General features: G+C 41.2%; 3 protein-coding genes across 3 annotated transcripts in view; 2 read left to right on the top strand and 1 right to left on the bottom strand.

The window, feature by feature from the left end:
- LOC139911915 (primary amine oxidase, liver isozyme) overlaps nt 1-12,795 on the bottom strand; it is a 291,900-nt gene that overhangs the window by 155,624 nt on the left and 123,481 nt on the right. The window lies entirely within an intron of this gene.
- Nucleotides 1-12,795, top strand: part of LOC139911912 (proteasome activator complex subunit 3-like) — a 237,036-nt gene that overhangs the window by 182,078 nt on the left and 42,163 nt on the right. The gene's annotated exons all lie outside the window — the stretch shown is intronic.
- On the top strand, nt 663-5,244 carry LOC139927391 (uncharacterized). Its single transcript, XM_071919515.2, has 2 exons — nt 663-858; nt 3,716-5,244. Exons 1-2 carry the CDS (start codon nt 663-665, stop codon nt 5,212-5,214), a joined length of 1,695 nt encoding a protein of 564 aa, XP_071775616.1. The 3' UTR covers nt 5,215-5,244.

Here is a 12,795-nt window from a genome sequence, read left to right as displayed (position 1 = left end):
TGTCAAAATAAACTGCATATTGTGAAATCATTACAATATGCAATGAAACTCTAGCTATTAAATAGATGTTGTTTTTTCTTTTGCAAAATGTCGTTTTCACAGCATATAATAGCCATATAGGCTTATGCAAGTTGCCATGTATACAAGGCTGTCAAGAATGTGAAATTATCACACACCAAATGGCTACCAAACAACTTGGAGGCGTGTGTATTAAGTCTATTTAAACTAAAAAGGCTGTAGGGTGGGACCCAAATACTACGGAGTTGTCTGGTAGGTTTGGTGTTTGCATCTTTGTACATCATTGGAAGACCAGTGTAGCCTATATGACATCTGAAAACCAAAAAAAAAAAAAAAGTTTGCGAAAAAAAAAAAAAAAATGGCGACAATTGTATTTTTATTTACTGCAGATTCCGAGTTAAGGGCATTCTTTATTTTCACCTCCGTATTTTGTATATACTGTACTTCAAAAAACGCTTAAAGTTCGACAATAAGAGTTTTATTTTGAAGCCTAAGGCCGGAAGTTAAATGTTTTATCTTGGCTGACTTGACACTGGTCAAACGTTAGATGTCAGGTTACCATATTCATAACAAAAACAGCGTAGAAAATTACTGAATCACTGTCACGTTTAGCTAGTTATATAACCGAGTGTTTTGCTCACACCATGTCTAGCATACAAATTCTCAGAGTCCTTGTTAATGAACGGCTGTCCGCGGCTGCTGACGAGATATTCGAGGCGGTTAAAAAAACCATAGCTGGGTACGAGGAGGAGATTTTGCTGTCAAAACGGGAGATCCGCCGGCAACGCAGGATGCTAGAAACGGTTTTAAAACCAGAGATAAAGATAAACAAACTAACAGGTTTGTGACTCCTTGGCATGTGTTCATCTTTTTTGCCTTGCTTGGTAAAATGCCTGGAATCTGCACACTCGAATCACTACAACGTTAACAACATGAGCCCCGTCAACGCCCACTTTCTTGGTGAAAAATTCAGGAGTGTTAGGCAAATTGAAAGTTACTGTTTACGTTCCTGTTTGTCATGTTATATGACGAGGTCGTAAATACAGTGACAGGTAAAGTCGATTAACTATAACAGCAGCTGCATTACCTGGTTCACATGAAGAGCCTTACAGCAGGCCCTTCCGGGGTAAGACGATACCTGCCATTCTTTCTTTCATGGAGGGGACGTCACGCCAAACTCTATTAAAAAATATAGACATTTAATGATTATTTGCTTATCTGCAAATGAGCATACATGGTAGACCACACTTTAGGACATTATAGTAATTGTTAGGTAAATTCGGCATACAAGTGATCCACCAGGTAGCACTTATGCCTACTTTCATTAAAATTTTAACTTTTATTATTGTCTGACTGCTTGCTACCGCCATCAGCGGAGTATTTTGATGGAAGAAGATTGCGGGAATAACAGGCGAACCGTTTCTCAAACTTAAATTTGAATTTAAAGACGTGCCGATTAGTGGATTGGATCTATGCCGAATTGTAGAATGGCTCCTACTGATGTAGAATAATATTTCATGATCATTATAGTTTTGTCAATAATCAAGGAAACAATAAATTGTCAGATTTTTGAATGACGTTTAGTGTGACGTTCTTTCCATACGACCGAACGGCACGTTATGGTCATTTCCAAGATACTAATATTAAGAATAATAGGAATGTTTAAAAGGAGTGTACTGGCAAACCCGTTGCTATTGCAATATGTTATATGTATTGTTGTTCCTAAAATAATTCTATTTTATCCAGTCTGTTTGTTAGCCACTGTGCTAGCATAAAAAGGACTGACATTTTTTGTGGAATACCGGGAAATTGCTGCCTCCGCATTAATAATAATAGTAGCCTAAATTTTGGTATTCAGATACTTTTGATACCCGAAATAAAATGAATTTTCAAAGCATACATATGTAAAATTAGAACTGTTTTAGCTCCATTCAATGTCATTTTGTACAGGGTCACTGTTGCAACGGTTACATGGGAGCGATGCCAAACATTGATTTTTCAGCAAAAATGGCAACGTCAGGGGTCTTTTGTAAGGCTGTTCGTCCTATAGTGGCTGTGACCTGACTTATGATGATGAATATTTCATCTCTTGTGGTGGAAACATGGCAAACAAGACTTTACCTTTGTTTATAAAGCATTATAAAATGTGTAGGGTTCAGCTGATGGATCTAGCTGTCAAGCCACTGTACATGGTGTGGATATGACTGATATGCGTTTTTGAAGATGGGTACTGAATGATACCAATATTTCTGGATTGAAGCTGCCTATTGCAGATATTTTGTGCCGATTTTCAGGATCTTTAAATTTGATCAAAATGTGGCATTTTGGCACATTGTCATAGATAATCAGTGCCAGTATTGATCAATTCTACAATAAATATGTAATCAGTCATATCAGAGATGGACAACATTGACTGGCCAATCCCTGATTACTACTAAATTAGGCCAATTTTGGCCAGATACATCGGCAAACAAAAAACTACAGTCACATATTGGCCATGTAATTCCCAAAATGGTCAAACCACATTCACCAAGAATTTTTTTTTTTCAGTGATAGAGTAGAATTTAGTATCTTGTCACTAGGTTCTGACTTTCCTGACCTAACACAGCACCTGAAAACTAAAGCCTTATGTGGGAATTGGTCATGTGATAGGCTAAATGTTGGTGATACATGGGAAATGTAGGCTGGGTGCAACGTGCTACCAAAGTATTACACTACCACTGCACTACTACAACACTACTACTACTATGGTACCGTACTACTACAGTATAAATGGAGTACCATGTTTCTTTGTATCCACCAAAACATATGTGGATTGACTGATATCAGTATCTGTACCACATCAGTAATTCACTGCTGCACATGCTGCTGATTTTTTGCTTGAATTTTTTTGCGTTGTTTCTCATTTGTACATATCTATTTATTTTACTTATTTCATACTGAATACATTTCATTTTTTGGTATAATTTCATATTGTACATATTTTCAGTCATTCTCATCTTTGTCTCAATATGTTCTACCACTGTTATTTTCCACACGCTCATTATGCTATAATTCATATTTTTTTATTCTTTTCATAATACATTTGTACTTTATATATTGTTGAAATGTTGGAACTGCCAGTTGCATTACATTTAAAGGGGAAATATGTTTTTGTACTGCCCCGTAGCACAAAATGACCATGATATATCTGCGGGGGATTGATAGGGTTGATGATCAATACCAATGACTCAACCATTACTTGTCTAGGTGCTGAGATTTGTGGCTTTCAAAACTACTTTTCTGGCCCCTTAATCTGTTTTGGAACAAAAACTCCCCACCCACTGGAGTTTCACCACATTTCAGCTACAAAGGCTAAAAAGCCTTGTTCTCAAACCAATACAGCAAATGACAAAGCAGTATTATATTCCATTATTTTACATGGTGATATATTACCTCTTCACTAGACGTTTCTGTTGGATCTCTGCTCTAATTAGCTAGCTTGCTCCTCTCTATTGTGAAAATGCGAGAGAGTAAGAGGAGAGTTCTATCAATGGTTTTGCAATTCCTTGTGGTCCTACAGTCATAGATTATTTAATACCCCTTTAATTCTCCCCATTTCCTATATTCCTATTGATCATGTATTTTTCTTACTCTATCCTGTCACTATTACTGCAGGGATCGTGAAGGTTTGATCTTGTCTTCTCCTTTCCCTCAGACCAACCACAGCTCGCTCTTTCCGTCTGGGACGAGGACTTTCCCTCCGGGCAGCAGCACTGCGAGCAGGAGTGGAGCTCCAGCCTGAGCCAGGAAGACCAGGAGCCGCCACAGACCGGAAAGAGCCAGGGGGAGCTCTCCGGCAGCCAGGAAGGAGAGCAGCTCCAAGGCCTGGAAGAAGATGATACCATCAGATTCATATTCACTCCTCCGTATGTGAAAAACGAGCTCGACCAACCTCAGTCCAGTTATCAAGGTCACGGAGGGGGTAAAGGCGAGGGAGATCCTCTTCCCAGCACTTCGGCTGAGCAGATGCAAACCAAGGCTGAAGGAGACGAGGGGGGATCTTCAGGCTGTTCCGCAGCTGAACATGAAGATAGCGACGATGAATGGAGGGGCAGCGGAGCATCTCAAAGCGAAGAGAGCGACAGCAACGACACCTGGAAGAAGAGCGCGGCGCCTCGTCTGCCGAAGGCACCGAAACTGCGGGGGACCAAAAAGTCTAAATCCCGCATCTGTTGTAAAGTCTGCGGGAAATCCTTTCACGCCAACGTCTCTTTAGTGAATCACATGGAAATTCACCCGAAGGACGTCTGCGGCGTCTGCGGGGAACGTTTTGAGACGGAGGAGAGCTTTCAGCTGCACCTGAAAACCCACGTGAAGGCAGAGGTTTGCAATGTTTGCGGGAAGTGTTTTGGGGCGTCCAGCGGTCTGGAAACGCACATGAGGATCCACACAGGAGAGAAGCCGTTCAACTGCAGCGAATGCGGGAAATCCTTCAACTGTCGCCACAATATGATGCGACACATAAGGATACATACGGGGGAGAAGCCGTACCCTTGCACTGTCTGCGGCAAATGCTTCAATGACTACTCAACGTTGAAGCGACACCTGCTGGTTCATTTACACGAGAAAACCCTCTCCACGGGCAGCCCTTCAACGGAAAACGAAGACGGCAACAGTGGCGAAAAGAAGGGCAAGACGTCGCCGTCGAAAAAGCAGCAGACCCGGACCATATGTGAAGTGTGCGGCAAAATGTTTCACTCCATGGTTTCTCTGGTGAACCACGCCAAAAGTCACGCTACAGACCTCTGCGGCGTTTGCGGGACGCATTTCGATTCCGAGGAAAGTTTAAAACTTCACTTGAAGACTCACAAAAACGGGAAGGTTTGCGAAGTTTGCGGCAAGTGTTTTGACAGTCAGGGGAATCTGGAAATGCACATGAGGATCCACACGGGAGAGAAGCCGTTCCTGTGCAGCGAATGCGGCAAATCCTTCAACTGTCGCCACAACATGATGCGACACATGAGGACCCACACCGGGGAGAAGCCCTACCTTTGTAACGTCTGCGGTCGATGTTTCAGTGACCACTCGACTCTGAAACAACACACCAGCACGCACACTGGGGAGAAACCGCATCGGTGCGAGGTCTGCGGCAAAGGCTTTCATCGGAAAACATACGTGAAACTTCACATGAAGAGCCATACAGCCGAAAAATAATCAACATGTAAATGTGACGATGTGTAAATAAAGGGTTTGAATTGAAATGTTGTTTTTGACGTTAGATGTGCCAATATCGCTTTTCTTCTTGTATCTGAACTGCCAATTCATCACAACTTTTTATGGATCCATGGCCCGGGTTAGGCTGTGATCACATAGGACACTTTTGTCTGCGCCTTTTTTCAGTTATTTTCAGTGGTTTGGTCGTGGTTTGGCCCATGTCTCCTGCAGCCTTTGCGGCTGGCGTTCTGGGCGCGGTGTGTTTTGGGGCACTGCCCTGGTCACTCCAAGTTGAATATGTCTCAAATGTAGCTGCACCACACATTATATCAATGTCAAAATAGCCTTTGAAACAGACTCTATCTAGGCAGAGCTCTTGGAGGAGACGATAAAACTGATGGTGCTCTTGTCTTCCTAGCAGAACGTCACGTACCACATCCTTCATTTAAGAATGGACTCATCCTCTTCAAGAATAGGCACAGCAATCACTAGCTTTCTCTTGTCTATTTTTATTTTCAACAAGGTTATCCCCTTTGTTACTTCTGGTTAGCTAGCTAACACTCAGTAGTTGTCAAACTTTGTGTTGCATAGCAACAATGATGTAATGCTCCTTTGAGCTCTTGCACTTTCTGTTACTAGCGACGCTTACAGCCGAGCTTTGCGCAGGAGAAAAAGCCTCCTATCTGATCACAGCCTCATATGGTACATTACATTTGCATGCGACTTCTGTTGTCCAATCACACCACCAGAGCTTATTAAATCACAGGCCCAGATTAAGCCCATATTAATTTGCTCAAGTTTTATTTTTATTTTGCAAGCTTTTATTTTATTTCTCACATTTCTATCGGCTGCTCCTCAAACCTGACTTGGAGGTGGTCAGAACTCAGAATCAAATTATTTGTAAGATAACTGTACAGGATTTGTCTTGGTGATGTTGGTGAAGAGACATAGTGCCAACTTTTCTAATGTTATATATTGCAAATATCTGAATATTTTTTTATAATTTCTCCCTTATATATATATATATATTTCATATATTTGTTATATTTTCAAGTCATACATATTTTCCATTAAGTGTTTCTTTGTCTCACTGTCTTCTACTGCTGTTATTTTGCACACCCTCATGTAGTACCCCATTTGCTATATTTTTATTTATATTCTGATTTTCTTTGCTGTATCCTATTACTATTTGCTGCTGCGACGATGCAATTCCCCCACAGGGATAATTTAAGTTTCATCTTATCTTACTAGCAGTGTAGTACAGTATATACTTACACAGGCTCGCATTGTGATAGGAGTTCTATGTAGTCTGGATGCAATGTAGTCACAATGTGCCTATGACCAATGTAAAGACATGGCGAGGATTTAAATACATATGGCCACCGACATTTTTTTCAGGCAAAGTGCAGATACACAACGGTTTGATCTCATCATATCAGATCTTAATGCCAGGATGTGGAAAATCCTATTGAAACGTCAAGTGTAACTGAGGTCTTACATTCAGCCAAAGAGGTTTGCAGAGCCTTAAGACTCTGACATTATGTTGGAAAATAAAGTGGCCCTTAAGTAGCTTATTCCAACCATTTTAATAAACCACTTTACAACGGATGCTTGAGTCCACTTTATTTTTGTCTGGGAAGGAAGGATGAGAAGGCTGCAGAGTATTGGAGTCAGATGTTTCTGGCAGCCAGCAGGGGTCATAACCATCACACCTTCCTAGCACATAGAGATCTGCTTTGATTTAGTGTGACAACCAATATGAAAATGTGTGAATGCTAATACTAAGGTGGTACCAATAAAATAATACTGCAGTATATGGTTACAAACCAGACATTGAGCATCCTTATTCCATGTTAATGCCAAGTGGCTTGTATTTTTAACTAGGGTTCGACTGATACGGGTTTTTGAAAGCTGATAACGATACCGATATTTCTGGATTGAAGTTGCCGGTAGTTTTATGCTAGTATTCAATATCTCTAAATTTTGCCATTCAGTATTCAGTGTTTCCCCCAGAATTGTATTCTTGTCAGGGTGGAAAAGCCTCTGAAACAGCATGGGACACTAAAACTCTCCACTGAATCCCAGGATAATAACTAAAATATGTAAATATACTGTATATATGTGTGTATATATACAGTATATACTTTTGTGGAATCCCATCAAATGTCTCAGAATCAGTTCAGCTTAAGGGCTTCCCATAGACAATCAGTGTAGTAGCCTATTGATCAATTAAGCAAACTGCCTGAAGGTGGACGACATTGACTTGCTGATATCGGTAAACTGATATATCAGTCTAACCCTATTTACAGCTATTTGAATACAAAAAACCAATAGCACATGAAAGCCTTTTATTATGAACGTACGACAAAACAGAAAATCACTGACAATATAAAAATTTCTTAACCGCTCAACGTTTACAAACTAATTTCTCGAAAACTGCAAAGCACTATGTAACTTGTATGAATGATCTCTGTCAAGCGCACCTGAAGTCAATACAACCTGAAGAGAACCCTTACAACGTTCAAGGTCTAATCATGCATTCAAGTGATGTTGGGTCATACTTTTCTCCGAGTCCAGAATAGTTTGTGTTCAAAATTGGAGAACGTTTCCTCAACTGTTAACACACACTGCCAGCCTTCTAGGTTAACGTTAGCAATCGAGCTAGTGATAGCCTAGCAAACAATCTTCGGCTATTTCAGGGGATTATGAATGTAAATACCACAGGAAATTGAATGCCGTAGCACTATAGTTATCAAGGAATATCCATGTCTTTTCAATTTGTACTTGTGGTTCATTTTTGGCTTTATTTGTATGAAATTTCTTACCATTCACGTACGACTGTGCTCTGTTCAGCCATGTTGGAAAGAGCAATTACGACACAACTCGGCCAATTCGTGCTGCATCTACAATCCCCATTTCTCCGACTTGATCGGCCGACATAATGAGATGTTCATGTGGCACTTCAGACCGTAAATCCGACACCACTTGAATGCAGGGTAAGAGTAGAACCTGCTGTGCATTACGTTGCTGGCCTTTAACCTGTTGCTGATGGGACTCTAACTGCTTATACTGGGCTCAGATCTGACAGCCGGTGAACTGTGGGGAAACCTCAGCTTTCGCTATAATTAGACATTTGGATGTGAAGAATAAAATATAATTATTAGTACTAGAATTTAGAATTGAAACACAAGGTATTTAACAATTATTTTGAATTGACCAAGTACTGGGGGGTGGGGAGGGGGAGGGGGTAAGGATCAAAAGAGTAACAGAGGGACAAACAAGGGACAACCTCCAAAAAGACGTCCTGGGAATGTTTTTTTGTACTTTTTGTACTATAATTTATATGCATGGAAAAGGAGAGAGCTTGGCTGACTTGCCGATGTCAAGGGATGCTTATTAGAGATAAGAGAGATGATAATTACACCAAGTGACACAAAGAATTTGTACATGTTTTGTGAAATCCCCGTACATGAAGTGTCAGTGGTTTACTGTCTTTTGTACTTTCATTTGTCAACATGCAAGTTTCAATAAATGCTATTTATTAACGTACAGTGTCTTGTGTCAAGATTCCATCATCAGCAAACATCTTGAATGATCTATCATACAACTTTTTAAATAAATAATGCAGATCATAGCAGAACAGAGATGAATGAGAGCAATTTGCATGTGTGTTTGTGAAGTGTTGATGCTGCTTGAGTTCGAACGATGTGTGTTTATGTCCCACCATCATAGGACACTAAAACTCTCCATTGAAAGCCAGACTAATGAAATTTGTTTAAGCGGCCACAGCTAGCTCCTGATATACTGGTCAACTTGAGACATTTCTTGACATATCTTCTCAAAAATAATTCCCACTGGTCATATCCCATTCTTTGTACTATGTACCATAGATGGAGAGACTAAAAATGTTTTTATGGCTTCCAAAAAATATCAAAAGGATAAGTTTGTCTGTCAAACACACATTAGCCAGTGCTCACTGGTAACTATCATTTTGTAATGATTATTCATTTTCTGTTAATTTAAGCCAAAGACACAATGAGGGTGCATGGCATACATGGCAGGATCAGCTGGAGAAATTCACTGCTCATTTAAAATTTAACATAGTGTTCTAGCTTAATACCTGAAACAGGCACAAATACATGACAAAAACAAATAGGAGAATTTTTAGCTGCACAATTAATGAAAAACATAACAGTATAATAATACTGACCGCTGTGCTTTGTATATCACAAAAGGCTGCAATGTGTTAATCAGAGTGGAAGGCACCTCAGACAGCTTCCTATAAAGCTGGTATTTGGTCCTGTGTAGTCTCTGGCTTACACATTACAAGAAATCCTTTATTTTATTCAAAGCAAATCCATTAGCATCTATTTTTTTTTTTTTTAATTTTTACTATTACCCAGCAAACATTTTCTCAACCTGCATCGAGGCCAACAAGTCTAATAGACGTCGAGTCAAAACATGACTTTATTTCGACCATTTGCTGACATGACAGCATATAATCTTAGGGGAATGGTGATTTTGAATGGCCAATATAGGGGCTAAAATAAGTTTATCTTTTATTCCAGCATTTCCTCTAGCTGCCTTTATAGGAACTATTTTTCTTTGCGGATCAACACTAAGTAATCCCTTCGGCCTCCGACGCATGCGCCAACGGTGAGATCAGTCACTTAAAGGATAAGGCTGGTGTTTTTTAATGCATTGCTTACTGTCAACAAATCCTATGAAAATAACAAAATCAGCAATGATTTTGTTTTGCCAACAAGTCTCGTCCATGTAGCCAGCGTACTGTAAAGTGTTAGCACGGAGCCTACTCTCAGTCAACACAGTGTTAGCATGGGGCCCACTATCATTCAACATAGTGTATGCTAAAGTATTAGCATGGAGCCCGCTATCACTCAACATTGTGTAGGCTAAGCTAAAGTGTTAGCATGGAGAATTGGAGCCAATGGATGATTGGCATCACTTAACAGGGAAATTGACTAATATTAGTACTGCCTGTACTGTATTTAGCCTACAGACTGTCATCATACAAGTGTGTGTACATGTAGGCATAGTCTATGTCCCAGCAAACAAGCCTCTGCGGGGCCACTGTGGGGTTTTTGTGGGCAATGTGGGCTGGGACAAACCCACTCTAATCCCACAAGGGCCCACTGTGGTTTTGCCCATGCAGGGCCCACGCCCTTTTCCCACCTATGGGCCCCGTATGGGTTTTCTGTGGGCTTTCCCAGGTGTGGGCTGCCCACAGAAAGCCCATACTGGCTTTCTGTAATGGTATTATTAAAACTGGCTACGCACATAATCTGCATTTTGAAATGACTCAGAGACATTTGAATTTCTGGATGTAAAGATTTGAAGATGAACACCAATGACTGATGCCTTTTGGATGACTGCCTTATCAATAGGACTTTTTTTACCAGCAAGTGAAATATCAAAATATCATTATCATTATTATTATTATTATTATTATTATTATTATTTTATTGTTTTATTTAATTTAGGAATTTTTATTAGGTACTATATTTTTTTTACTAAGCCTCAAAACAACTGTCACAAGACTCCAGGGGGGACACCGTAGTGTGCTGTGAGTATTGCTATTTTTGTCATACTGTCCCCAAAAAAAGCATAATAGGCCAAATGATTGAGTCTGTATCTAATATCCTACAGCTAACCAAACAAATCAGTTTTCAGTAGCTGAAATGTGACTATTTTGTTAGCTAGTTGGCTAACCAAATAAAGTATTAACCTGACAACGATGGTGTAGCTTGCCAACTCAGGTAAGTAAACGATTGGTAACGTTAGCTGACGTTTGAGTGAGCATTTGGGTGAGTTTTTGATGTCACTCTACCTCAGTGGTTCCCAAACGGTGTGCCGCGGCACACTGGTGTGCCGTGAGGCAAGTCCAGGTGTGCCGTGGGATTTTGTGACAACCATACATTATTATTGCAAATATACAACTATACAAAAAGTTATGAGTGAATTTTTAATTTACTATATCAGTACTTTGTACGCACTCATTTCCCAATACAGAGGCAAATTCTATACCCTAAAAAAATTCTTTTAAAAACTTTCCGTCAAAGCGAACCCCAGTTCTCGCCTTTTGCGCGCTTGTGGCGGGAGTGTGAAGGAGGATAACAACATTAAAAAAGAGAAATACGTGAGGGGGAAAATGGATCACTTTCTTGTGCGGAGCAAACCACAATTAACCACCAGTGCAGACGACCCAGCACCACCTAAAGAAAAGAGAAAAAAAACTGTCAGTAGACAGTATCATGAAAGCTACCTGTCTTATGGCTTCAGCTGGACCGGGGATGTCAACAGCCCTCAGCCCGAATGCGTCATCTGTCAGGAGAAATTGGCTAATGCTAACATGGTGCCAAGCAAGCTGAAGAGGCACTTGGAAACCAAACATCCCTTCCACGTTGAGAGAAACTTGGCCTACTTCAAAAGAGCGCGGGATCTGAACCAGAGGCAGCAAGACCGTTTGTTGGATTGTGTGAAAGTATCTGATAAGGCGATGGAGGCAAGTTATATGCTAGCGGAGCTTATTGCAAAGCAGAAGAAACCTCACACAATAGCGGAGACACTCATCCTCCCCGCTTGCAAAAAAATAGCAGGTGTCATGTTAGGTCCAGATGCCACAAATGCGCTATCAAAAGTGCCTTCGTCTGACAATACAATCAAAAGAAGAATCGACGACATGTCAGATGACATTGAGCAACATTTGACGGATAAACTGCAGGTGAGCGGCAAATTTTCTCTACAAATAGACGAATCCATACAAATCTTACATCCATTCCATGTATGTATCCATTCCATACTGAAGAGCTAGATAAAAGGTTGAACTGTCTCCTGCCTCCTGTCTGCTTCTTGCCGGAGCCCCGTACGGTGGATGAACATTCTAACTAGCCCCCCACAATCCGAGAATACACTCTATTCTGAATATTGGTCCTTCGAGCCGGATGTTACACCCACTACGGTGACATGGAGCAGCAGAGACAGTCCCACAGAGCCCCAGCCAGCCCCTATTCAGGTCAGCTGAATGCCAGGTTATGCCAGATGCCATCACCCCTGCAGCCCTACCAGGTAACACTTCCTCAGACTTTACTGTCAGTAGCTGGACCCCTCGGCGCCCCATTAGGAGCGCAGGGAGACATCATGATGGACCACACAGCCAGACAGCTGTCATTCGGTAGGCAGGCCGAGCCCGCCTCGACTGGAGAGCAGCTTTCATCTATGCATGGCCTATCTCCCAGGCAGTATGGAGGACACCAAGTGGGCTACGGTAGGTGTAGTGGCAATAGTGACGTTCACAGTCTCGCTAGACAACTGGATGATGATTGGAAGCTCCACCCACGCTATACCACACCAGCGTCACCTCACAGTCACCTCAGCCATGGTGATGAGGAAGGGGATAATGACTCTGAGTGTAGTTCAGTACATATTGGTGCTATGAGATCCCCTTGGCACATAGAGTATGAGGATGAGGTAGGCAACAGCTTAGCCTACTCCCAACTTGTGGTCAGGCCTAAGAGTACTCTGGCAGCCTTTCCAGCCAGACGTTCACATGCTGGATGTACG

This window comes from Centroberyx gerrardi, chromosome 7 (assembly GCF_048128805.1).
Source record: "Centroberyx gerrardi isolate f3 chromosome 7, fCenGer3.hap1.cur.20231027, whole genome shotgun sequence".
NCBI lineage: Eukaryota > Metazoa > Chordata > Actinopteri > Beryciformes > Berycidae > Centroberyx > Centroberyx gerrardi.
The sequence above is the reverse complement of the archived record's forward strand: the minus strand, read 5'-3'. Positions and strand labels throughout refer to the sequence as shown.

Excerpts from the sequence above, each read along its gene's own strand:
- LOC139927391 (XM_071919515.2), top strand. The coding sequence starts at position 663 with ATGTCTAGCATACAAATTCTCAGAGTCCTTGTTAATGAACGGCTGTCC. Across the intron at positions 859-3,715 it reads AAAGATAAACAAACTAACAG|ACCAACCACAGCTCGCTCTT; the intron begins GTTTGTGACTCC and ends CCTTTCCCTCAG.